This window comes from Leiobunum rupestre, chromosome 7 (genome assembly GCF_980474605.1).
Source record: "Leiobunum rupestre chromosome 7, qqLeiRupe1.1.hap1, whole genome shotgun sequence".
Lineage (NCBI taxonomy): Eukaryota > Metazoa > Arthropoda > Arachnida > Opiliones > Sclerosomatidae > Leiobunum > Leiobunum rupestre.
The window spans coordinates 50,888,376-50,916,368 of record NC_143390.1 but is presented as its reverse complement, the minus strand read 5'-3'; the positions used below and the strand labels follow the sequence as shown (position 1 = coordinate 50,916,368).

Sequence of the window (27,993 nt, the reverse complement as noted above, 5' to 3'; positions counted from 1 at the left end):
TTCGAGCCTTTAAATTTTTTGTAAGTACGTGTATAAAAAATATTCGGGTTTTTTTTTGTTTATTAAGCGCGCGATTTGACGTTGGATTTTTTCTGTGTGATTTTCGAGACGCGCGCTGGGTCTAACGGTAAAAAAGTCTGTTAGACGTTTTTGAAATAAAGTTGTTGTCTTTTTCGTTTTAAACCGGATGGTTGTTGGTTTTTTTGTCCTGCTGATAGTCGAATTCTTTTCGGTTCCATAAACCTTTAGATATTTCAGTACTGATAGTCGAGATTTTATATTATTTTGGTGCCGAAACCCGGGAAAGCCCCTGAATTCTGGTACATACAGAAGGTTAAATATCGGTAGCATTGTAGAGAAGACACCGCATTTCACTGAAACTACGCAACGGTTACGAAATGGATGATTTTGCAATCATTAAGAGCAGAAGGACAGCTACGAAGAGAGCCGCAACAAAGATCAAGAACTTCCTGGAACCGGAACTGGATAAAGACGAGCCCGATGTTCACAAAATCGAAGGATACGTCAGGGTGTTGGATCAAAAGTCAGCAATGCTAAAAGGGTACGAAGCCGATCTAATGCAATTATTTGAAACCCAAGACGAGTTAGAGGCAGATCTCGCCACGTCCCAAGAATACATCGATGAACTGGAAGTCATGACTATACGAGCGAGAAGTTTACTAGACAGACGTAGGAGGGAGGCCCGTACAGCACGTCGCTTGGAAGATCCCAATAGTAGCGAATCGGACGATGATATCCTCGGGAACAGAGCACGTAGGAATAGAAACAACGCACCAATCGCACCAACGGTCAAACTACCCAAGTTAGAAATTCGTCATTTCAACGGAACAATCTGCCAATGGCAATCATTCTGGACCCACTTTGAGAACATCATTCACAACTCCGAGGCTATAACGAAGACAGACAAGTATAGTTACTTACTATCGTATTTGGAGGGACCCGCACTACGAGCAATCGAAGGTTTATCACTATCTGATGCCAACTACGACAACGCAATCGCGGTATTACGAGAGAGATTTGGACGGAAAGACATTATTATTAGCGAACACATGAACACTCTTCTAAATCTCCCAGTTGTGAGAAGAGCTAACGACATTTCTGGCCTTAGAAAACTGTACGATACTTGCCGCGTGCAAGTACGGAGTCTCGAGTCTCTTGGAGTAATGGATCAGTCTTACGGAAATCTCTTATGCCCCATAATTACACAACGACTACCTGAAGACATTACGTTGGCCTTCAGTCGACAGCATTCGGATGACCAGTTGAAAATTGAAGATTTACTGAAGTTTCTTCAAAAGGAAATCGCAAGCAGAGAACGAGCCCTAGTTTTAGGAAAATCATCTGAAACAGATAAACTAATGTATTCGCAACCTACGCATTCGCAACCTACGCATTCGCAACCTTCACATTCGCAACCTTCGCATTATCGCAGTTTTCGCCGAGAAAACAAATACAATTGCAACCCTTCTAGTGCTGCAGCCTTAACTATGGGAATTAGAACTAGACCCTGTCTCTATTGCGAACAAACGAACCACACCACAACTGACTGCGAGAAGATATCACTTCGAGAAAAAAAGAACGTACTAATTCGCAAGAAACGTTGTTTTATATGCTTGAGAGAAAACCACCAAGCTAGAGATTGCAGAGTAAACAGTAGAGGTTGCGGGAAATGCAACCGTCGTCACCACACGAGCCTCTGTGATCAAGCTGAGTATAACGCGGAACAATCACGGACGCAAAGTGATTCCAAACCACCGTCGCAACAAGATATAACTAAACCTAAAGAAGTGGCCCAAATGTCAGCTGGAATAACGGGTAGTCGAAACGAAGTCGTTTTACTACAGACAGCTCTAGCCCTAGCGCAGAAACCAGGAGATAAAAAGGAAGTGGTAGTGCGTTGCCTTCTCGACAATGGAAGCCACGTTACCTTTGTAAAGGAGAGTGTTTCGAGACAGCTTGGACTTGAGGTCGTTAGAGAAGAATATCTGAATTTGAACAGTTTCGGTAGCGCAAAACCAGAGACAGTGAAGAGAAGGAGAGTACGTTTGCAATTGAAAAACCGTCACGATCCGAGACAAAACGTGAAAATCGAAGCTTACGAAGCCCCCGAAATCTGTGGTTCGGTCTTCTCGGTACCAGGAACTGAGCTAGCTGAAGAATTTAGAAGTCGAGGATTTTTACTGGCAGACGAAATATCAGGGAATGTCGAAGCTAGTAATTCGCACGCTATTGATGTATTAATCGGAGGCGATTTTCTATGGGCAGTGGCGAGTGGTCGATCCGAACGCTTCGGAAGTTTCTTAATCGCAATGGAAACTACATTTGGTTGGACGTTACAAGGTCCGGTAGAAGTTGCCTCTCGCGCAATTGGGATTAATACCGTCGCAATTATGACCGTTACCGCTGAAAATAAACAAAACGAAGAGCTTTCGACTCAGCTTCGCAAATTCTGGGAGTTGGAGTCATTCGGACTTTCGAAAACTGACGCCGAATCCTATTCTCAAAAGGATATTTTAGAAACGTTTGAAAACACTACGACCTACGCAAACGGTCGCTATACCGTCGCATTACCGTGGATACCAGATACGTCGCGTCTCGCGAGTAATCACGCAGTCGCCACAAAACGCACGTCGAATTTATTGTACAAACTTCGCGAGGAACCTCGCATTTTAAAATAATACAACGCCATCATGAAGGAGCAACTTGAAAATGGAATTATTGAAGAAGTGAAACCTACGATGAAAAAAGGAAAGCGCATTTATTACATGCCACATCGGGCTGTAATCAGAGAGACTAGTACAACCACTAAAACCCGCATTGTTTACGACGCTTCATCTCACGCGTCCGAAGTTGCATCGTTGAACGACTGTCTCGAAGTTGGAACGAATTTGAACCCTAATTTATATGACATTCTCATACGATTTCGTGAACGGAGGGTCGCCTTTACCGGGGACATTGCCAAAGCGTTCCTTCAAATTGAAGTGAGAGAGGAAGATCGCGACGCGTTGAGATTTTTGTGGGTTGATGTCGAGAACCCTCTAACGACTATGAGCCTAAGAACCTACAGATTTATGCGAGTACCATTTGGCGTAACATCTAGTCCGTATTTGCTAGCGGCAACGATAAGAACGCACGCGAAAAAATACAAAGAAACAAAATTGGAAATCAGTAAGATTTTAGACGATTCCTTATACGTGGATGACCTTCTGTCTGGCGCAGACACCGTTGAAAAAGCCCATCAGCTGATAGTCGAATCGCGGGAAGTAATGAGCGAAGCTGGAATGTGTCTCAGGAAGTGGCAATCTAATTCTTCCGAATTAAAACAACTTTTGAACGAAACCAACGGCGAAAAAACGCAAATTGAAGAGCCAGCCATTTTTACGCAATTAAAGGTCCTTGGACTTTCATGGGACAGTACGAAAGACAAACTTATTTACGACATTAAAGAACTCTTGGTTTTTGTAAAGAATCGGTCTAGTACTAAGCGATGGGTAGTTAAATCAGTCGCGAAGATCTTCGACCCACTCGGATTCTTGTCACCGTTTGTAGTTCGAGCGAAAATTCTCTTTCAACAGCTTTGGGAGAAAGGAATAGGTTGGGACGATACCCTTCCTGAGGACTTAAAGGACACATTTGATTCATGGTGCTCCGAATTAAAAGATTTGAGAGAAATTAAAATCGAAAGGTATTATTTCAATGGAGTTGAAGAATTGGATACCGCAAACGTCGAACTACACTGTTTTACGGACGCAAGCCAGAAAGCCTACGCGACCGTAGTTTACCTTCGGTATAAGAGCATAGATGGAGAAAATAAATCAACTTTGATCACGTCGAAATCTAGAGTAGCCCCGTTGAAGAAACTTTCCCTACCAAGACTCGAGTTGATGGGAGCAGCATTAGGCGCGGAACTAACTAACAACCTCACCAATATATTTGAAAGGAAACCAACTAAAATATTTATGTGGACAGACTCGCAAATTGTTCTTGGATGGATAAAAGGAACGGCTTCAAGATGGAAACCGTTTGTTGAAAATAGAGTTCGCACTATCCAAACACTGTCGGATCCAATGAATTGGCGTTATTGTAGAAGTGCGGAAAACCCCGCTGATCTCCCAACAAGAGGTCGGAAGTTGAAGGATCTAGCAGAAGATGAATTTTGGTGGAATGGTCCCAAATTTATTCACGAAGAACCTGTGTCCCGAGAAATTATCGCTACCAATGATGACGTAACCGAAGAACCGCGAGAAGAGTTACGCGGCGCTTTTCAGGTTCTCGCAGTTTTAAATCAACCAGAACGCAATTTACCTATCGATATTAAAATGTATCGCACACTAAAAACTTTACACCGCGTAACCGCCTGGATATTTCGCTTTAATCATAACTGCCGCTACAAAAACAATGCTAAACGAACTGGAGAACTAACAGCCGAAGAAATTCAGCAAGCGGAAACTTACTGGATTAAAAATACCCAAAAGGAACAATTTCCCGAAGAAGTGGATCGCCTAACGAAACAATTGCCAATCAACAAAGATTCGAAAATTAGAACGCTGAATCCTAAACTGGACAGAAATGGGCTAATCCGCGTAAATAGCAGAATTTATGGAAGTGGTCTATCCTATGAAGAAACGAACCCGTGGATTCTCGCACCGAATCACCCTTACACCACGCTTTTAGTGAAACACTCGCACGAAAAAGTAATGCACGCCGGGATGACTAGTACGACAGTCGCCATACGGGAAAGATTTTGGATAATTAAAAACCGGAGATTCGTGCAGTATGTTCTGAAATCATGTACCATTTGCCAATTCTTTCGCGCAAAGCCGTCGCAAGCTATCATGGGACCCCTACCGGAACTACGCACTACACAAGCTCCGCCATTCGAGGTTAGCGGAATGGATTTCGCTGGACCGTTATACTGCCGCGACGGCCAGAAAGTTTACATCGCTTTATTTACTTGCGCAGTAACTCGAGCAGTACATTTGGAACTGGTTTCAAACCAAACTACCGAGAACTTTCTACTTGCCTTCAGACGTTTTGTAGCGCGTAGAGGACTACCGAAACGCATTATGTCTGATAACGCGAAAACATACAAACGCGCGAAAGACGAATTAAGCGAATTATTTAAGAACATCGCGAGTCCCGAAGTTGAACAATTTTTTGCAAATCATCAAATACGTTGGGTATTTATCGCAGACAGAGCCGCCTGGTGGGGTGGTTTTTGGGAAAAGCTCGTATCATCGGTGAAGAAAGCCCTACGCAAAGTGCTTGGACGCGCGAAACTGGCGCACGAAGAACTGGAAACCATTCTCACGGAAGCCGAAGCGGCTATCAACAGTAGGCCGATCACAACGCTATCAGAGGATCCCAGTGAGCCACGGCCACTCACCCCCGCGCATTTTTTATTGGGAGATCGAGCAACGAGTTTACCATCGAGAAGCTTCTCTGGAGATATCGCGGCGTCAGTTACCAGATCTGATTTAACTCGTAGATTGCAGTATCGCCAGACCATAATTGACGGATTCTGGCGCAGATGGAACAAGGAGTATCTACTTCAGCTGAGATCAGCGCACCATCGCACACCGAACAAACCAACGCAACCACTGAAGGAAGGGGACGTCGTCATCATTGCCGAAGACAAGACACCAAGGCTATGTTGGAGAATGGGAGTTGTTGACGAAACCTTTGCGGGAAGAGATGGACACAGTCGTTCATGTATGGTGAGATTGGCGAATAGGACACGACTCCGTAGACCAATCCAACTACTGCATAAATTAGAACTTTAATTAACCTTGCTATTGAACTGTCAAGTTCAACTGGGGGGAATATGTTAAAACACATTTCTTATGTATTCTATATTGTTGATCAGTGTATATTTATGTATATAACCCTTTTAATTCATTTGCAAATACATGTTTCGAGCCTTTAAATTTTTTGTAAGTACGTGTATAAAAAATATTCGGGTTTTTTTTTGTTTATTAAGCGCGCGATTTGACGTTGGATTTTTTCTGTGTGATTTTCGAGACGCGCGCTGGGTCTAACGGTAAAAAAGTCTGTTAGACGTTTTTGAAATAAAGTTGTTGTCTTTTTCGTTTTAAACCGGATGGTTGTTGGTTTTTTTGTCCTGCTGATAGTCGAATTCTTTTCGGTTCCATAAACCTTTAGATATTTCAGTACTGATAGTCGAGATTTTATACCGTCTTCGCGAAACTGTCATTAACTTTTATTCCGAACTCTATTCTAATCCAAATTCTATTCCCGCTCCCTCTTCCGCGTTACCTCCTTTACTTCAAAATTTACCTAAACTTTCTCCGGATTCCGTTGAATCCCTCAAATATCCGTACTCGTTTGCTGAAATTTCTCAAGCCCTCAAATCTTTGTCCTGAGGTCGTTCCCCTGGTCTAGACGGCCTCCCTGCTGAATTTTATTTAACCTTTTGGGACGAAATAGGTCAAGCTTTATTCCAAGTTTACCGTGAACTCCTTCGTAATTTGAAAAATTCGCCGTACTCCAATGCTTTCTCGAAGTCTGTGATGTGTCTTTTGCCAAAGAAAGGAGACCCTCGCGATATTCGTAATTGGCGTCCTCTTTCTTTGACAAACGTCGACTATAAAATTTTCGCTAAAATCCTTGCCCTTCGCCTTAATAAAGTTCTCACTGATATTATCTCCCCCTCTCAATCTTATTCGGTTCCTTCTCGCACCATTTTCGATAATTTAAACGTTCTTCGAGATCTCATTGATCTCGCTGACGCTAAAGATGAACCCCTCGCTTTCGTGAATATAGACTTCGAGAAAGCATTCGACTCCATCCTCCATGATTATCTTTTCAAAACTCTTGTCGCTTTCGGTTTCCCTTCCGAATTTTCTGGCCCTCTTGCTATGCTTTACTGCAATTCGTCGTTTCACATCAAAATTAATAACTCGCTTACCCCATCTGTTAAATTTAACCGTGGCATCCGCCAAGGCTGCCCACTATCTGGCGCTCTTTTCTCGATCACTATTGAACCTCTCATTCGCTTTCTTGATCTTAAACTCGCTCGCCCTAACGAACTGGTTCCTCACAGGAGGCTAACTAACGTCACGTACGCCGATGATTTAACCGCTCTTCTCCGTGAGGACGCGGAATTTCCCATCCTAAGAACGTGTCTCGATACATTTTGCGCCTTTTCCGGAGCGCGCGTCAACAATTTAAAAACCGTTGGCCTTTGGTGTGGAACGTGGCGTGGCCGCGTTGACTGCCCACTAGGTTTTTGTTGGTCGTCTGACGGTCACAAGTTCCTGGGAATCCATCTCGGAAACAGTCAGAATGTAGTCTCTAAAAATTGGAGTGACCTTGAAGGGAGCTTCCTTCGCGTTCTCGCGCGTTGGCGTCCAATAAAACCCCATTGCTCGTTATATGGTCGTGTCAACATCGCCAATCAGTTGGCTGCCAGTGTATTATGGCATAAACTGAAAATTTTAAACCCTCCGACTGATTTTGTTGATAGGTGCCAAAAAGCCCTCGAAGCGTTCGTTTGGGACAAGGTTCATTGGGTGAAAAACGAATACTGTCTTCTCCCTAAGCAAGTTGGTGGCCTAGGACTGGTTTCAATTGCCGACAAAATTCGTAGCTTTCGCCTGGCGAATGTTGCGAGCCTTCTAGAAACGGACCCCTCCCAACCTAATCATGTAACCGCTTCAGCTTTCATTCACGGATTATCTCATTCCCTTACTACTCATTTTCTCACTAATAAGCCTCACCTTACCAATTCGACTTTTTATAACTCTTTATCCGAAACTTTCTCCAATCTTGATTTTAAACTTTCTCTTGAAAATTCGAGCGTGGATGTTTTGTCAAACATCCCTCTCTTTGATAACCCCGCCATCACTGACTCTGATAAGAACCCCTTTTTAGGTTTCCTCTTTAACCGGTTTATCCGTGATGGAGTTTCCTCTGTCATGGATCTTCTTGACTCTGACTCTCTATGGTGGCGTCGGATCCCAAATTTAGTTTCATCACCCGAATCCGTCTCCCGCTTAACTGTTAAATCTTTTAAGGCTCTACAAAAAGGCGTACTCGACGCTTTCCCCGACATTTTTGATAATTTCGGAGTTCGAGATAACTTCATTTTTGGGGAATCTCTTTCTCCCACTATCGTTCTAAATTTACCTGGTTCTTGCCGCACGTCCCTCTTTCTTTCTGGTATTGGTATCTCTCGACTCGCATACTCCCACCTCATTCGTACAACTAATTTTCCAAATCCAATTTTCCCTTCAGACCTGTCCATTCCAATCCCACCAAAATTCTGGAGAATAAACACTATCAGTCCTCTTTCGGCTCGTCATGAAAACGCAACCCAGTGGCGTTTACTTCATGATGCCCTTCCCGTTCCAACACGACTGCACCATTACGACCCAGACACTTATCCAACGCGCGACTGTCCCTTCTGCCCATCTGTAGGGAACGTCGTGCATATGTACTACTCTTGCCCGATTGTCACGACCATCCTGATCGACGTTCAAATACTTCTCTCAAAATTGTTAGGCCATACCCACAGTTCCCACCATTATTGGTTTTTAGTTCCTAATTTTCACTCCCATCGCGCTTGCAACCTGGCCTACGTTCTACTTAAAGATACGCTGTATCGTAACGGTCTGCGAGACGGGTACGCCAACAACTTTTCCCGTCCTCTGCCTGAGTTTATAAAGTTTATATTTAATCGTTTTCGTGGTAGATTCATCTCCCGAATTAAATTAGCCTACTCTTTTGCCCAGAAAAATGATAAAATGAAAGAATTTAATTCTACTTGGCGTGTCAATTTGAATGAACTTAAAAAATTTATGTAATTCGGTTGTTATTCGGAAAAAAATGTTACTCTTGCATATATTTATTCGTTGACTTTTAATTTGTTATTGTAACCTAAAATTTCAAATATCTGTCTTATCATAGATTAATTTAACATGAAAATGTTGTAACTCTTAAGCTTTTAACCTAAGAAATGATTTGATGTTTACATTTTGAAGAGTTTGTAAAAGTTATCACTCATGTAAGGACATAGTTGTATTTATTCATCACTATTTTGTAAAACTAACTATGTTTTGGCTATAATAAAGCCTTTTTATACACACTCACTCACTCACTCACTCACTCACTCACTCTCTCTCTCTCTCTCTCTCTCTCTCTCTCTCTCTCTCTCTCTCTCTCTCTCTCTCTCTCTCTCTCTCTCTCTCTCTCTCTCTCTCTCTCTCTCTCTCTCTCTCTCTCTCTCTCTCTCTCTCTCTCTCTCTCTCTCTGTGTTATCTGATACCTTCACAACAATAAAATAACCTTTTTAGGTTTTATCTTTAAAGTTTAATTTTTTTATTTCTATAAACTTTGCTCGTTTCTTTGTGTATTTAACAACTTAAATCTCTTCATTATAAATTTTAAAATTTTGTTCCATGGTTATTTCGGACCGTGGTCCTTCCTCAGCTAGTCAATTATAATTGTAACTACAATTGACTAGCTGAGGAAGGACCACGGTCCGAAAGCTTCTAATATTTGTAAATAAATAAAATATTTTAAAACTCCATGAAGTATCAGTCTTTTTTAAAAAATTTTAACTATTTCAATCTCTTCAAATCTGTATAAGTATCACAGTAATTTTAGCTATTTATAAAATATCACACTGAGATAGAAAATAATTTTTTAGGTACTTAGAATATCACTGATGCTTCCAGGGTTATATTAAATGTAAAATCTTAAGCTCGATAACGACTAATAAGTTATAATACACATGACAAGAAGTGATCAAAATAAAACTCGTTTAGTTTAGGCCAAATTTCATTAGATCATATTTCCTTATTGAAACTAATTATTTCTACTATTTAATCCTTTCCACTGTAAACTAAAAAGTTACACCATTTTAAGCCAGTAATGGCTAATTGTCCTAGTGCTTGGTAGAAAAATTTGTGGGTTCTTTTTAATTTGATATTGCCATTTCTGTTGGTTAGATAAGGTACATTAAGTAATTCCACCGCCTCCTTTACACTTAAATTTTCTTCTTGGCCCCTAGCTTAAGTCTTAATTTCAAGTAAACTCCATTCATTAACTGAGCTGTCAAATATTAATCTATCGGGTGTTGCACCCAAGTAAGGATTATGTTTCGTTATGGATATAAAAGAAATATTAAAAAGGGTTATTTCTTATCCAAACACGGAGCTCTATTTATAGTTGGCTAAGGGGGGGTACAAAAGGCTAAAAATGGTTGGCTAGAGTAAGAAAATAGGCTTATAAGTGGTTGGCAAGTCGAGGTTTAAATAGGTGGCGATCTGGGCGATCTGACCTTTTTGAAGTTGGCATATAGGTGGTTTAAAGTTGACGTATATGTGGTTTAAAGTTGGCAATGATTTTTCGAACAAATATTAAGTTGGTTTTGCGGACATCAGTCAGTCACCCAAGTGACCCAACTACCCACGTAAAGTAGCAGGCCAACTGTTAAAAATGTTCGGTGGCCCAACCAATTTTGGCTACTCGGGTTCTGTTGCCTTTGTTTTCTTGTTTGGGTCATGCTTCGTGAAAAAATATTTGGAGAATTCACTACTAGGTTTTGTGATTTTTTCTGGTTTGTTCCACTCATAATGCTTTTCTGTACTCGATTTATAAGGGTCGAATATGAAATTATTTTGTAATATGACATTATCCAATAATACCCAGAAGGTCGCAATGACATGTTCACAAAATCCCAACCGACCAGCTTTACAAGAACAAAAAGCTCTTAAAATGTCTCCACTATAATTTATTTGGGCTGCTACATTGTATTTTTCACGTTTGTATGAAGCTTCTACAACTGCTTTTATAGTAATGAATTGCTCTAAATAATTCAGTAAAATATCACACACCTTTCCACTTTTAAACATACGGTACCCAGCGGTATAATGCTTTTTCCCATTAGTTTTACTGTGGTATGTTAGAATGTGTCGGCGCTGCCAACACTATTCCAGCAAAGGCCCATCAAACTTAAGTATTAAAATTTCGTATCTAAAGTAAAACTTAAATTTAAAGTAGCATTATTATTAAAGATTATATACCTTAAAGTCTTGAAATCTTGTGGTTAGCTGCTGGCAAAATTCCTTAAGTGATGGGATACAGAAGGTTGACTTCATCAAACCAGCACCATCAGTTTCCCAACAGCAAATCGGCAGGTCTGTGCTACTAGGGAACCCATTGTGAGAGGCGTAAAAAACCCGTTTTGCCAAAAAAATACCTCAATTCCCCCAAGAAGCGTTATAGATGCTTGTAACGGTGAGTAATGAAACTAACCTGTAAAATCACGAAAAAATTCATGTATTTATTTCATGTAGAGGTTAACGGTAATAATAAGTGTATGAAGGGCTTGCTACCACTCTCCTACTCAATTTAACCCGGTTACCCGAGTTAAAAGGCAATACATGTCACTAGATGATTTGAGCGTAGGGTGGTGCCTTGGGTATTAGCCTAGCTGATTATTATTATTATTTTCCCTTTTTGAATTGCACAGTTTTTTTAACCTTGAAATTCAGCTTTGAAAATAACTGCTGTTTTGAATTTAAAAAAAGTGAAATATTTTCTCAAGATGATGGTGGTTTCTACAAGTGGTTTTTCTTCACTCCATCGTCCATTCCAATGCTAACTATAGGCGGAAAACTTAGCGGTACTGGCACCGGTCACCAGAAGGAATACTTAGCTTAATTTTTTTTCCGATCTACTCTATCCTTTTTGCATTAACCTTGATGTCGTTTAATCACCCGCCGTAGATCGATGCCACAATAGAGTTTGATATGGTTTTAACTTCTCTTTTACTGCATGATCTCAGGTATCGTGGCCATTGCCATTTAAAGGATAGAATTAAATTAGGAAGTGTCCGGCAAAGTTCAACCGATAACCAAGTATATTTAACACGGATCGAACGAGTGACATTCAGGATGGCAGTTACGAATTTTTGCGTCGTTGTTCAAATCTGGCTACACCTCAAGAAAATATTTGGTGTTAGAAAAAATACTGAAGCAATTCTAATTGTTGTTTTCTTATATTTCAGGATTGAAGGCTTTTATAAATACAAGGTTTATTGTATTGATTTGGTAAATTCCCTTTCCCGTACTCACTTCCCCTAAGTCAAAATGTCGTATGTTCATTCATCTTCCCTTAGAGAGACAACGGTTGGAACAGACCACATTTTGACATATAAAAGGAAAGAGATCTGGCTTTAGGGGAATTACCAATTCATCATCACATCCAGGTTCGCATCCCCCCTGGCCTGCTTGTTGAAGATGAAATTAATTTGTGTCATTTCATCTGGGTCGTGTACTTTGTGCGAGATGTACTTGGTAAAAGATAATAATTGTGAAATAGTAAAAGTTCACGAAAATCCAAGTATAGGTAATTAACATTAGGCTTAGAAAGCACATGTTCACTCGCTTAAAGTGGATTGCGACCACTAAAGTCGATTTCACATGAACTGACCCAAATTAAGAATGATGACTACAAATAAATTTCATTTAATAAATTTAACTTTAAGTTATGGCGTGACTGTGAAAAAAGTGCATAAAAATGATAAAAATATTATTCAGCTAGATTAATATCCAAGAAACCACAATAGACCAAAACTAGTTACCGACTTTCAATGCATTTAAATCAGGTGGTGATTTAAAAATGGGTAGAAGATTGGCGGCCAGCCTTTCATGCCACACGCGAGCCAACAGCTCTCAACACTTTTTACTACAATTCAAATCAACAGGGCTGCGTTCAGAAACGCTCACCGGTGAGTCCGCTGAGTCACCGCTGACACCGGTGTTTTACTGAACGGCATTTTAATTTCGGGTATTGACGTCACGATAGTCATCGGTGAGACAACGAAGTCATCGAAAGAGGTAGTCGGTTTTTACGATGACTGACGTCATTACTGACGTAAAACTACAATTAATGCTACGCTATTTTGAAAAACACCGATGACTGAATAAAAGCGTTCAGCAATTATGACGAAAAAGCTCATCGGTGGAAAATATAAATCCATCGGGTTTTTTTCCATCGACTGTTTCTGAACATACCCCTGGTCTTTATGGAAAAGGAAAACGAAGGGAGAGAAAATGACTGCCTTCGAAATTGTAAAAAACAAAACGCATTCAGCAGCCACATCCCATTCTTGTCCCGTTGTCTGGGCAGGACAACCCGACCGGTACGGATTTACTGCAACGTGAACCCGCCCCTTTAACACTTTGGGGTTGAAAATCATTAACCCAAACTGAACTGGCGGCAAGCCTAATTAAAACATATAAACAGGGAGGAACGTGTTGTGTTGATGAATTAAGCTAAAAACCCAAAAGTACTTCATGAAACTGTAACTATTTGGTCGTCGTGTACCTGGTTTTAAGGAAACTTTCCAGCTGGACATCTTAGAATATTAGTTGTTTCTAAAGCTCGTGTAAACTATTTTACATTTAAAGCTTTTTCAATAACCAGTTTTAAATAGAAAATTGAAACTTTTTAGGAGGTCGCGTGACAGTACCTTAGGTTAGGGTACTCTGTCACATTTTTATTTGATCAGTCTCGTTTTATATACACCCACTATTGCCCGTGGTACCCGTAAAAATTATCAATTATAGTCTCAATTTTTTTAAAAAGTTCAACATTGCTGAATACTGATTCTTGATGTTCCTTCCAGTGCACGTGGCTGTTTTTGTTTTAATGCACAGCCTCTTTTAGTTTTTTTACTGATTCAAATTTCTTTTAATTAATTAATTGTATAATATTTGAGGATTAGCAGAGACCTATTTTTCCCTGTCTGGTTGTTTTACCGGGGAGTCGGGATCCGGCTCTTGTAACCCATAAGGGCGGTGGTGCACTGGGAGATGTTAGCTCTGATCAAAAGGTCCTATCTTCGACTTCGGTTTCCCCTTCCATAAAAACTTGTCTAGGTTAACGGTAATAGTTAGTGTAGGGAGCTGTTGGCTCGATCTCGTGGCATGCAGGGCTTGCCACCACCCTCCTACGCATTGTAACCCGGCCACCTGAATTAAGGGCTTCAAAAATCGCATGATGACTTAGGCCTAAGGTGGTGCCTTGGGTATTAGCCTAGCTGAAACTGAGTTTTGGCTCAGGCTAACGGAGAGGATTCATGCAAACTTCTCATCTCGGAGGTAGCCTGCTGTGGGGCGTCGGGTCTTCGTATGACTCGCAGTGGTCCGGTTTCACGGCCTTTTGGAGCACACCGGGAAATCCGCTGTGTGCCCGTCCTTCCCCTTTAGGATCACTTTCTGAAGGGTCTGGCTCTCTACCTACGTAGGTAGGGTGTCGGCTGGAGTTTTTATAGCATCCACTCTCTATCCCACAGCTAAGCGCGAAGTGAGGGGTTGGTCTCCTTATTGCTGCGCCTTCTCACGGGATGAGTAAATTCCGTCGAAGGTGTGACCATCAGTAGTAGGGTACTACTACCCATGTGGGATTTGTCACCTGTCCGTACTTGTGGACGCTGGCGTAGAGCATTCTGATGAAATACCACCGGTGTATTAGGTTGCTTTGCACTTGGAGCATCCGGTATATAAATTCTGACCACAAGTCGCCGATAAATAACTTAATTGTGATTCCCCATTAAGCACGAGGTGCCTTCTAATTTAGTTTGGCCAAATATCCCGTTTAACTATAAATTTTAAGCTATAATTTTGCCAAATAATAATTGAAATGATGTGACGAACGGTCAGAAATGACCTCGGTGACTTTTGTCCCTCAGCAGTGAGGGTGGAAGCCTCGCTTTCACCAAATGTTCCGCGAAAAACGACGAGCAGCTAAATCGCCAAACGTTATCCAAGATGACTGACCAATAATATTGGCATTATAAGGCACGTACGTGACGGCTGCCAAATCAGAATAGTGAGATCAAACTATCTTCGTCTGCTGCTGTGTTTTTTTTATCTGTCTAAGTTTAGGCTGATACCACCAATTTGTCTGAGTGAGTTATTAATATTATATTCTAGTGATTTCTTAAATTTGGTAGTTCTATAAAAACAGAAAATGTTATTGATTGTGAAATAAAATCGTAAAATTTTTAATTCCAAAGTAAAAACATTGTGTCGTGAACAGCGAAATAAAAGACGCGAACTTTTCCGACATAAAAACCGGTAAACCTTTTTCCTCTTATTTCAAAACAGAACTGGCCGTTAATTTATTTTTACACGCGCAAAAAATAACACCTTTTTTAACAGCAACCAAAAACTCACTTTCACGCGCGCGTGCGCTATATAAACATTTGAAAACGAATATAGGTACATGTACTATACAAAATTACGATGTGTACAACCGAACATTCCGCCCGCCTTGAAATAACGAATTTCAAATGAGATAGTAAAAGTCCGAAAAGTTACATTTGCATACATAAATAACCCTTAGTAAACAGTTTGAATACAATTAAAATCAGTCTAGTGGTAACTGGCATAATTTAACTACGGGTCTTTTCAGTGATTTGTCAGAGGTTCTGACAGTTACGACGCGAACTTGATTGTCTTGTCCTGGATGAAGTTCAGTGATTCTTGCCATTCTCCACTTGGTTGGAGGTAAATCTTCATCTTTGAGCAAGACCAAGTCGCCGACTCGTAGATTCGGTTTTGGTGTAGTCCACTTTGGACGTTGTAGAAGGCGAGAGAGGAATTCATTTCGCCAACGGTTCCAAAAGTGCTGCAGTACTTGTTGGCCCAATTGCCAACGTGACAGGCGGTTGACGTTTTCAGAAGTGAGATCGGGTTCGGGTATTGCGGTGAGTGCATCTCCGATTAGGAAATGTCCAGGTGTCAACGCATTGAAGTCGTTTGGATCCGAGCTTAACGCCGTTAAAGGACGTGAATTTAAGCAAGCTTCGATTTGGCAAAGAAGCGTTTGCATTTCTTCAAAGTTTAGAACCATGGTGCCAAGAACTCGTTTCAGATGATACTTGACGGACTTCACCCCGGCTTCCCAGAGGCCTCCAAAATGTGGCGCTGCAGGCGGGTTGAAGTGCCAATTAATTCCTTCGTCTGCGAGCCATCGTGATACTTGATCGTTGTTGTTTGTAGAGACTATGACTTTGATGAATGTTTTCATCTCTCGATCGGCTCCTGTAAAGTTGGTTCCACAGTCGCTGTAAATGTCGGCGCATTTTCCTCGTCGAGCAACAAAGCGTTTCAATGCTGCCAGAAATGCTTCGGTGGTCATGTCACTGACAAGTTCAAGATGAATTGATCTTGTGGTAAAGCAAGCGAAGACGGCAATGTATCCCTGAAACCTGAAGTGACTTCGTCCCTTCATTAGTTTAAGGGTAAATGGTCCTGCGTAGTCGACTCCACACTTCAAAAATGGCCGAGCAGGATTTACTCTCGCTGGTGGTAAATCGCCCATAAGTTGCTTTACAGTGACTGCCTGCTGTCGTACACATGAAACACATCTTCTGATATGGAAACGTATGGCATCACGAAGACCGACGATCCAATAACGTTTCTGTAAGACAGAAGTTAGTAGTTGAGCACCTCCGTGAAAATGTTTCTCGTGCTCGTGTTGTATTAGAAGTTCTGTTAATTTGCTCTGTCTCGGTAACAATGCCGGATGCCTTTGTTCGTATGGTAAGTTGGAGTGGCAAAGTCTGCCACCAACTCTAAGAATCCCATCTTGATCGATGTACGGACGCATCGAAAGGATTTTACTTTTCCGTGGTAATTCCTTGTTTTGTTTAAGGCAAGCTATCTCTTCGTTAAAACTGTTGCTTTGGACGACCCGAATCCAATGGGATAGTGCCTGTTCGTTCTCTTCCTTCGATAAAGGTCCAGTAATCCTCAATTCTGTCGCATTTCGCGAATTGAAGACAAAACGTAGAATGTAGGCGGTGATATGAATGAGTTTTTTAAGCGCTGAAAAATTGGAAAGGAGCGTGAAATCCATTTGATGATGTGTTACTAAAGAAATAATTCGTCTTTCCTCGGATAAACATTCATTTGGCTCTGAGAGTTCATGTAGTTCTTGCGTTGTTGCGGCGAAAATAAGGCACTGCGGTCCATGCCACCAGAGACCATGATTTCCCAGTTCGCTAGCGGATATTCCTCGAGAAGCGCAATCTGCAGGGTTGCTATCTCCTGAAATGTGATGCCATTGCGCTCTCGGTAGTTTCTCGTGGATCTCTGACACTCGATTGGCTACGAACGTTTTCCAACGTTGCGGTGGAGCTTTCAACCAAGCTAGGACGATTGTTGAGTCCGACCAGCAATGAACATCAGCTATATCCAATCTCAATGACTCCCTGATCAGTTGAATCAGAGAAGCCAAAAGTAATGCACCAGATAATTCCAGTCTCGGAAGTGTGATTTGTTTGAGCGGAGCGACTCTTGTTTTCGCAGCGATCAGTTGTATTTTGATTTGTCCGTTGTTATTCACCGTCTTCAGGTATACGGCAGCTGCGTACGCTTTCTCCGATGCGTCACAAAATCCATGCAGGCTAATGTCTGTAGCATTAGCTTGCGAAATGTGCCGTTGAACCGTAATGTTTTCAATTTCTGGTAAATCGGTTCGAAACGACCTCCATTTAGCTTCAAGTGGTTGGGGAAGTTGCTCATCCCAATTCAATTTTAGCTGCCACATTTCCTGTAACATCAGTTTCGCTCGAACGGTTACTGGTGCCAACAGTCCCAGAGGATCGAATATCCTTGCTGTATCCGAAAGAATCGTACGTTTAGTGATTGAACTTCTTGACGCTGGAGAAGTAACCATAAACGAGAAATTATCAGCCGAAGGAGTCCAATATAGGCCGAGAGTCTTGACTGATTCGTCGATCTCGATGCATAGTGGCTTTTGTAAATCCTTCATGTTGGCTGGTAGTGTATCCAATAATGCAGCTTCATTCGACGCCCATTTCCTTATTTCAAATCCTGCTTGAGATGTAGCTTGAATGATTTCTGACTGAAGTCTTAAAACGTTCTCAATCGTTTCGTCGCCTGTCATTAGATCGTCCATGTAGAAGTCATTTTGTAAAGCCGAAGATGCCAACGGAAGTGTCTCTTTCACGTCATGGCCGAGTTGCTTCAAGACTTTAGTTGCTAGGTATGGCGCTGATGCGGTTCCATATGTAACCGTTAGCAAACGGTATTCGAGCAAGGGTTCGTGTGAGTTGTTTCGCCAAACAATTCTTTGAAGATCGGAGTCGTCTGGATGTACTCTAATTTGACGAAACATTTTGGCAAGGTCTGCTTTCATTACAATGCGATGTTGACGAAAGCGAATAAGGAGGTTGACCAAATCATCTTGAAGTTTTGGCCCCACTAGCAGATGATCGTTTAGGGAAACTCCAGTTGTAGATTTGGCAGAGGCGTCGAACACCACACGAACTCTCGTGGTGGTACTGTCTTCTTTGAATACCGCATGATGAGGCACGTAGTAAGATGGATTGGTTTCGATTTTTATTTCATTCGAGGGAATGAGTTCCATATGTCCAAGGGCAATGTATTCCCCCATGAACTTGCGGTACTCCTCATAGAGATTCGGGTTAACACGTAGACGTCGTTCTAAGTGAGAGAATCGACGGATTGCCATTTGTTTAGAATCTCCAAGTTTTGGTGCATCGTTTATCTTTGGTAATCGTACAGTGAATCTTCCTGTAGAGTCACGTGTATGTGATTCTTCAAAGTTCTTTTCACATTGAATTTCTGTTGGAGATAGTATTCTTCGAGGCTGGATGTCTTCTAGCTCCCAAAGATGTTTCAAATCTGCTTCCAATGTACAATGGTGGACCTTTATTTTCGAACTTCTTCCGGCCATCAGCAATGGACCGGAAACTGCCCATCCGAAAAGAGTATTAAAGGCACCTGGAAGACCTTTTTTCCCCTTGCAAATGCCATCTTGTAAGAGCTCTAGATACACGTCAGCACCTAGTAAAATATCCACTTGTCCAGGGCTATGAAAAGTTGGATCAGCAAGTGTTAAGCCTTTCAAGTGTAGACAATTTCCAGGATCGAACGGACTGTTAGGTAAATAATCCGTGACCTTTTTCAGGACGATTGCCTCGACGATGACCTCCGACGTGTTAATGATATTTGACTGAATATTCACCATGACACTGCCTTGAGAGGTGTTCATTCCGGTTGCTCCAATTCCGTCAACTGAGACGTTGAAACGTGTTCGCTTCAATCTTAGTTTCCTCGTGAATTGTTCCGTGATGAAACTGGCTTGAGAACCCGAGTCCAGAAGCGCTCGGGCTGGATAAAGTTGCTCGTCAAGTCCCTTGACTTGGACCATTGCGGTTGCCAAGATAACTTGGGTTGATCCAATTATTTCACGAGATGGGCATGAAACTACACCGGAGGTTGCCTTCGTCTTCGTTAATTCCTTCTCTTGATGTAGAAGTGTGTTATGTCGTGCGTTGCATTTCCTACAATGACCAGATTTGCAGTCATTGCTTTGATGACCGGTTCGTAAGCAATTGAAACACATGGCACTCCTCTTGACCATGTTCCAACGCTCGTCCGAAGATGCATTCAGAAAATTGGTACATTTGTATACAGAGTGTGTTTCGTTGCAAAAGTGACACGTCTCGCTCAGAGCACCATGATGAGCCTTTGTACTCGGTCTCTGATGTAATGGAGGCTTCGACTTGATTGCAGTAGTTGTAGGCGGAGCTGCTGCTAAGGCTCTGGCCCGTTGTTCAAGAAATGTAACGAGATCCTCGAAAGTTGGTCTTTCGGTCCCCCTCAGGGAAAGTTCCCATTGTCGGCGAGATTCTGAATCCAGTTTTTCCTTTACAAGATGAAGTAGTATGGAGTCCCAATGTTGTACTGGTTCTTTGAGAAGCTTGAGCGCCCTTATGCATTCGGCGGTGGTATCGATGAGCGTTCGTAAAGCGGATGAAGATTCTTGGATGACGTTAGTTTGACTGAAGAGACGTTTTACGTGTGCATCGATGATTTCCCGGGTATTGTTGAACCGATTGTTTAAGATATCCCAAGCCTCCAGATAGTTAGCGTCAGTTACCGGAATAGATTGAACGAGGAGCGCTGCTTCGTTTCGTAATGATGACTTCAAATACTGAAACTTCTGAGCTCCGGTGAGCGATTCGTTGTTGTGTACGGTGCCCGTGAAGAGATCGTGAAATGGAAGCCAATCGACGTAACCACCGCTGAATGATGGAAGTTCCAGCTTCGGTAAACGTACATCACTAGCTGGTCTGACTTGTCTCACTGGAATGTTTGCTGCTCTTTCATTCGATTCAGTGACGAGTAGGATTGTCAGATCTTCGAGTCGAGCGATTAGGGGGTTGTATTCATCTTCGTGATCCGCGAAATCGTCGTCGTCGGGATCGACATTTGCAACTACGGCATCTTGAACCTCATCCAAGTCTTTCGAAAGTTTTTCCACCTTGTCTACATACAGCTTCAAGGCGACGTCAGATAGATTCGTTGCTGTTTGACCCACCGCATTTTCAATCTTGGTGATCTGTCCCTTGATAGCTGCTCTTCTCCTCACCAGAACATCCATGATGACTTATGTTGATTCGTTTACGATCGGGATATGATCGATGGTTTAAACGGTTTCCAACGGAGAATCCACGCTAATTTTCACTGTCTCTCACGGAAAGATAGCCGATTCGATGATTAGTTGAGGAACATAATCAAGTTGACGAATGTATCCGGCTCGACGGACCAAAAAATGTCGTGAACAGCGAAATAAAAGACGCGAACTTTTCCGACATAAAAACCGGTAAACCTTTTTCCTCTTATTTCAAAACAGAACTGGCCGTTAATTTATTTTTACACGCGCAAAAAATAACACCTTTTTTAACAGCAACCAAAAACTCACTTTCACGCGCGCGTGCGCTATATAAACATTTGAAAACGAATATAGGTACATGTACTATACAAAATTACGATGTGTACAACCGAACACATTGAATTGGGAAGTTAATATTCCCAACTCACTAACAAGTAAATCCATTTCCCTGGTAAACAATTTGCCAACTCAAAAAGTGTATATGCTCTTCAGGGTGATTAAGTCTAATAATTGATTCATCAAATATGAGAAATTTCATAATTAAAAATGCCTTTCTAAGTTTATTAAAATGAAATTTGTAACCAAACAGTTTGGTTGTAATTTAAGGCTAAACACTGATAATATTTGATATAAAGGCATTTTTAGTTATCGACCCTTTAACTGCAACTAGTCATCTATATTATAAAAACCACTTCGTCGTCGTCGTCGTCGTTCGAGCTTTTGGTTAATCATCTATATTATAAAAACCACTTCGTCGTCGTCGTCGTCGTTCGAGCTTTTAGTTAGTCATCTATATTATAAAAACCACTTCGTCGTCATCGTCGTCGTTCGAGCTTTTGGTTAGTCATCTATATTATAAAAACCACTTCGTCGTCGTCGTCGTCGTTCGAGCTTTTGGTTAGTCAGTAAGGAAGGCGAAGGCGGGCCGGCGAGGAAAAAGCGACCCGCGGAAAAGAGGGAAACCGAGACTGCCTTTGGCTTCGTTACTGAGGTGGTTCGACTATCTATCTATTCTTCTATTCTATATTATATATTATAAAAACCACTTCGTCGTCGTCGTCGTCGTCGTCGTTCGAGCTTTTGGTTAGTCAGTAAGGAAGGCGAAGGCGGGCCGGCGAGGAAAAAGCGACCCGCGGAAAAGAGGAAAACCGAGACTGCCTTTGGCTTCGTTACTGAGGTGGTTCGACTATCTATTTTGAGCTTTTGGTTAGTCAGTAATGAAGGTGAAGGCGGGCCGGCGAGGAAAAAGCGACCCGCGGAAAAGAGGGAAACCGAGACTGCCTTTGGCTTCGTTACTGAGGTGCTTCGACTATCTATCTATTCTTCTATTCTATATTATATATTATAAAAACCACTTCGTCGTCGTCGTCGTCCTTCGAGCTTTTGGTTAGTCAGTAAGGAAGGCGAAGGCGGGCCGGCGAGGAAAAAGCGACCCGCGGAAAAGAGGGAAACCGAGACTGCCTTTGGCTTCGTTACTGAGGTGGTTCGACTATCTATCTATTCTTCTATTCTATATTATATATTATAAAAACCACTTCGTCGTCGTCGTCGTTCGAGCTTTTGGTTAGTCAGTAAGGAAGGCGAAGGCGGGCCGGCGAGGAAAAAGCGACCCGCGGAAAAGAGGAAAACCGAGACTGCCTTTTGCTTCGTTACTGAGGTGGTTCGACTATCTATTTTGAGCTTTTGGTTAGTCAGTAATGAAGGTGAAGGCGGGCCGGCGAGGAAAAAGTGACCCGCGGAACAGAGGGAAACCGAGACTGCCTTTGGCATCGTTACTGAGGTGGTTCGACTATCTATTTTTTCAAAATCTGTCGCCCCTGAGAGTTGGGCCGTGTTTGTCCCAGCCCGCAATACACCCGAAATTTTCTCTCGCTCCGCCGCGAATTTCGGAGGGGGGATTGTGGGGGGATCGTATGGGGTAGTTTCAGAAGGCCTGTGAGATTCTGGAACGGGGAGGGGCGGTGGGTTTCGGGGTCGTTCCGATTTGAAAGTCCCGTGTGTCTCTCGGCGTACGATAGTCCCGTGGTCTTTATGCATCAGCCATTGGATATAGGGGTTTATGGGATACAAGGGGGTTTGGTACGACTGCGAGTTTGAGTTATTTTTGCGAGGAAAAGGGTACCACGGAAATTCTCGCATGGAGAAAAGGGGGAGAGTGTACCACGGTAATTATCACATGGGAAATGCGGAGTGGGGTACCACGGTAATTATCACATGGGAAAAGCGGAGTGGGGTACCACGGTAATTATCACATGGGAAAAGCGGAGTGGGGTACCACGGTAATTATCACATGGGCAAAAGGGGGAGGGGTACCCTGGTAATTATCACATGGGAAAAAGGGGGAGGAAGGGCCTTACTGGGGTGGTTCTACTATGGGGAAAAGGGTACCAAGGTAATTATCACATGCATGGGGAAAAGGGGGAGGTGGGTACAACGGTAATTATAACATGAGAAAAAGTGGGAGGTGGGTACAACGGTAATTATAACATGAGAAAAAGGGGGAGGTGGGTACAACGGTAATTATAACATGAGAAAAAGGGGGAGGAAGGGGGAGGAAGGGCCTTACTGGCGGTACCCCAGTATTTATCACATGGGGAAAAAGGGGAGGTAGGGCCTTACTGGGGTGGTTCTACTTTGGGGAAAAGGGTACCATGGAAATTATCGAAAGGTAGAAGGGGGAGTGGGCCTTACTGCGGTGGTTCGACTATGGGGAAAAGGGTAAAACGGTAATTATCACATGGGAAAAGGGGGGCTATGGGGAAAAGGGGGCCACGGTAATTCTCGCATGGGTAAAAGGGGTTGGGGGCCGTACTGGGGTGGAGTGTCTCGAAACACAAAACTAGCTGAGGGCCCGCCTGTAAGGCGGGCTTCTCGGTTAATTTTTAAATACAAAACTAGAACTTGTCATATATTAATACCATAGGGCTGGTGCTCTCACAGTCAAAACTTGCGTATCATTCTTTTCATTAAATATTTGCGTACTTTTAAATATTCTGATTTAACTTAATTTAAGTTTACAAATTTAAAACCAAACATTTTAATTTACTATTAAATGTAAATTTATTTATAAATGTTAACTAAAATTGACAAAGTAAAACTTTCTTGCCTTAAAATATAAGTTCAAATTTTGGTTTATAAAACTACATGTATGATTTGATCATATTTGATAGAAAGGCATTTTTAAATATGGAACTAGTCATTTTTAAATACAAAACTAGAACTTCTCAAATTGGAAGATGTTTAGCCATAATGAAGTTACAACCAAACTGTTTGGTTAAAAAATTAATTTTAATAATCTTAGAAGGTAATTTTTAATTATGAAATTTCAACTTTTTATAGACCTATCAAATTTAAGAAATCAATAAAATATAATTTTAATAACTTACTCTGTGAAATTGCTGGTTTAAATAAAAAAAATCCAGACAGATGAAAAACACAGCAGCAGACGACGATACTTATGTCTCACTATTTTAATTTGCCAGCTGTCACGTGCCTTAAAACGCCAATATCATTGGTCAGTCATCTTGGATAACGTTCGGCGATTTAGCTGCTCTTGAAAAACGGGGCACAAATATATTCAGAAAGTAGGGACACCTGGCGTTTATTTTTCTAACTAGGTTTGTCGTCTAATTTGAAAGTAGGTATATTAAAGGGTGGAGTAATTTACGAGGAAAAAAGTGTGTCTCGTTTTTCGCGCACGTGCAGACATTGTCACGCCTATATTTCCCGATAGAGCGCCATTAGGACAAGATTTTCCGCTAGCGAAGGGAATTTCAATGAGGCCGGAATATCCCTATGCGTTAATTTAGCCAAGCGCTCACTGACTTTTGGAATCGATCTATCCGGCTCTAACATTTAAGAGGGATGACAACTGAAGGGTACGTCGCTTTTCAGAGTACGGGCCGGCTAGACTGCACCCCTTTTGTAGGTCAAAATCGATTTATGTCATAACTCAACAAAATTAGGAGGCGTCATAAAAGCATGAATACTAGTTGCGTTATAAAATATAGGGTAGATAATAGAAACTAGTTCGCTGTACGTACGGCTCATTCCGAAAGCGTACATTCTGGCTATTGACCCCAAATCCCGATTCTCACCTATACGCTCTTATTTAGGTTTGTGGAGCTTCCTGCAATTTAATATCAATTCGGAAAAATCTATTTTTCTACTATTGGACTGACTGTGATTTATCGTTATGCCAAAAGCGTGCCCTTTATTTCAAGCCCTCAACACCGTGCAATACGGTTCGACACGTTAGTAAGTTCATTTCTTTCGATTTTCTTCCTAGATTTTTACCTAGAACTCATATTTTAATTAAAAGTGTATCGGGCTCAGCAGCAGATTCACATCATTTTGATTAAACCCGCCTATTTTGTTAGTTTTGTTATAAACATTTCAACAACAATTCGACCTGCCTTCTCTCTCTCGCTTTATAAACGTCACAAATATTTTAAATCGATAATGATGTGAAGCGACCCTTTTTTTAAACGCATTTCAAGATCCAAGTTAAAAATGATGACATGAGATTACTAATTTTGCAGACAGAAATGGTACAATTTCAAGGAGCTCTCGTTGCTGTGTGTTGCCTTTTCGGCGCTGTCGCCAGCGACGATCTTCCACTTTTCACAGACGCTCAAACGGCTCTAGATGACACCAGACCCGTCTGTAGTATGAATTAATTTTCTTATGTATAGACAAGAATGCATTTATATATACTTATAACCCGTTTGTTTAAGACGGACGGGCTAGTACTTAATTCTAGGCTTGTGAGACGTTCTTATTAAGAAAGAACTCAAAAGGAGTGAGCAAAAAATTCTTAGGTTTTAATATGTTCATCTAATATACATTGTAACGGCTTGAACTCCAAGATTAATTAGATGAAGATGGTCTTCAAGGGTGCGTAGAATAATAAGAGACCTCTTTCAAGGAGGTGGTTATCACCGATTTTGTTGAAACTAGGGGGTTTGGTAGACCTTATGGTAGTATATAAATTGCCAAGGGAAAAGTTGCAATGGGCTTTAGTTTTACTATGGCAACCCAAAATGTTTTTGACCTCTCCATTTAAAAAAGCATGGGATTTTCTCGGTTACCCAAATTTTGTTAAAATTTAACCAAAATTGATAAATTTTAGCCAAAATCATTGATCAATTTTACCCAAAAATAAAAATGGGTCAAATTCATCTTTTTGGGTATGTTTTGAAAATTTTATATTTTCAATTTTTTTAGTAAGTAAGTACCCTGTGAAAATCCCATGCTTTTTTAAATGGAGCTTTTGTTTTGAGAGATCAAAAACATTTTCGGTTGCCATATGAAAACTAAAGCCCATTGCAACTTTTCCCTTTGGCAATTTTCATACTACCATAAGGTCTACCTAACCGCCGAATTTCAACAAAATCGGTTATAACCACCTCGGGTAGTCTCCTTCTTAGTTGGTGTTCACGTACAAGTTAGTACTAAGTCCCTTCCAGTCAGAATAAAATGTGCTCCCTGGACACACAGGAGAGCGGTGCTACATTACTTTTTACCTAAAAATTGGACAAAAATATATTTCCTCTTTTCTCGCTAGCTAGCGGGGAAAGCCAACAGACCGTACAAATTAAGCTAAAACTTAAGAGGAGAGTACATGTAAGTTGGAAAAGGGAGGACTGGAAACTCGGTTGCAATATAATTTCGCGTCATACGCGTCATCAGCACCATCATAGTATCCCCAGCCTTAGCAAGTTCTAATTTTACAATTCCTTCTGCGCAGGGTTTGCAAGTTCGCTCCTCACTCGTTAAAGGTGTTCCATAAAACTTGAATAGGTTAACGGTAATAGTAAGTGTAGGGAGCTGTTGACTCACGTGGCATGAAGAGCTTGCCACCACCCTCCTACTCAATTTAACCCAGCCACCCGAAAAAAAGGCAACAAAAGTCGCTAGATGACTTGGGCCTAGGTTGATGCCTTGGGTGCCTAGCTGATTATTTTGATACTAACATATGGTAAAGGAGTGTCCAGACTTACAAGTGGGATGACCACTTTGCCTTAGTTGAAATTAGGTAAAATTCTTTCCACTAAATACCCAAGGAGAATAAATATGTTGAGATGATGCGGGGCGAGGGGGGAGAGAGAAACGTCACCCAATGGTGTTTCAATCTCGTCGGAAGACAATGATGTGTGACAATGAGATATTGGTCCGTATTGACTGACTCTTAAGAGGAGGAGGATAATGGCAGGACTTAGGGCTGTGCGAGTAGTGATTTTAGGCAATCGAGTCGGGTATCGAGTATTCGAGTCGAGTATTATTGAAGTCGAGTCGAGTAATGGAGTACTTGATTAAGGGGAAATTCAGAAAAGACCTCGAGTAATAATTTCAACGAGGCATTATCGAGTACTTGATTAGGAGCCGGTTTTATTTAAGTAATTAGAAAATTAAATTGAAAATGAGTAGGCCTATAAACTAACTTTCAATGCTGAAAAATATTCCTTTAATTTAAATGAGCCACAGTTTCACAGTTTCTACCACTTTAGTAACCTTCTAGTGACTAGCGGGATATAAAAGACTAATATACTAGGTACTAGCCTAACTCTAGTAATTAATAGTAAAATATCAATACAATATAAACAATTTTAAACGATTAATGTACCGTCTGTCCGTAAGGCTCCTGAGTCCTAACGCGGGCCAACATACGAACTTGTGAAGAGACATCAAAGTGACACTCCAAACCAAAACCCAAACTTAATTATAATGTTTGGAGAAAAACCGCGCAGGCACACTGCGTATTAAAAACCGTGATCCATCTCAAAGGTCATTCAAAGCATTGGTTGTTTGTACGTCTTGTAGGTACCGTTTAATACTGCCACCCCAAAAAGTTGCAAAAACCCCTCTTTGAACTTAGAGCAGTTTATTCGAGTAATCGAGTACCCGAATATGCAATTTTTTGGTACCCGATAATCCACGAGTATTTTCCAATTACTTATTCGAGGTCAGGTTCGAGTACTCGACCTTTAAAAATGTCGAGTAATGTATGATGGTTCGAGTACTCGCATATCCTAGCAGGACGTGATGTGATTTGGGAGAAGCGCTGACAATCGTTTCAACAGAGTTATTTTACCAAAGTATCAAATAGATTAGAAACATTGATAGATTACTAACCTTAACTCAAATACTATTAATCCATAAGTAAATATTTTGGGATTATTTTTTCTAGAGAATAGGGAGTCAAAGAAGCAGATGATGGATTGTGCATCTCATGTTCCAAATTTTGATAATTGCATGTACTCTTGCTCAAAACCCTTTATGTTTTTACCGCATCTAACAGCTGACACCCTTTGCGAAAGTGAAGAAAAGCGAATTGAGGTACGTGCTTTTGAGTGTAAATGATTTTATGTATATTTTAAGAAAGTAGGAAGCGTTTACCTCAAATCTTTGTTCGAGAGGATTTTAACTTGTCTGTTTCGGGGCTACTCGATTAAGTTCAACCAAGAGCGTAATTACTTAAAATGA

The 27,993-nt window shown here is 41.4% G+C and overlaps 2 protein-coding genes across 2 annotated transcripts; both read left to right on the top strand.

Annotated features, from left to right (window-relative positions):
* Window positions 1-398: 398 nt before the first annotated feature.
* Window positions 399-2,699, top strand: LOC149936858 (uncharacterized). Its single transcript, XM_090153732.1, has one exon. The coding sequence runs from the start codon at window positions 399-401 to the stop codon at window positions 2,697-2,699; it is 2,301 nt and encodes a 766-aa protein (XP_090009858.1).
* A 12-nt stretch (window positions 2,700-2,711) lies between these two features.
* Window positions 2,712-27,993, top strand: LOC149936857 (uncharacterized). The gene is made up of 4 exons (XM_090153731.1): window positions 2,712-5,738; window positions 25,008-25,176; window positions 27,698-27,846; window positions 27,889-27,993. The coding sequence occupies exons 1-4, from the start codon at window positions 2,712-2,714 to the stop codon at window positions 27,991-27,993; spliced, it is 3,450 nt and encodes a 1,149-aa protein (XP_090009857.1).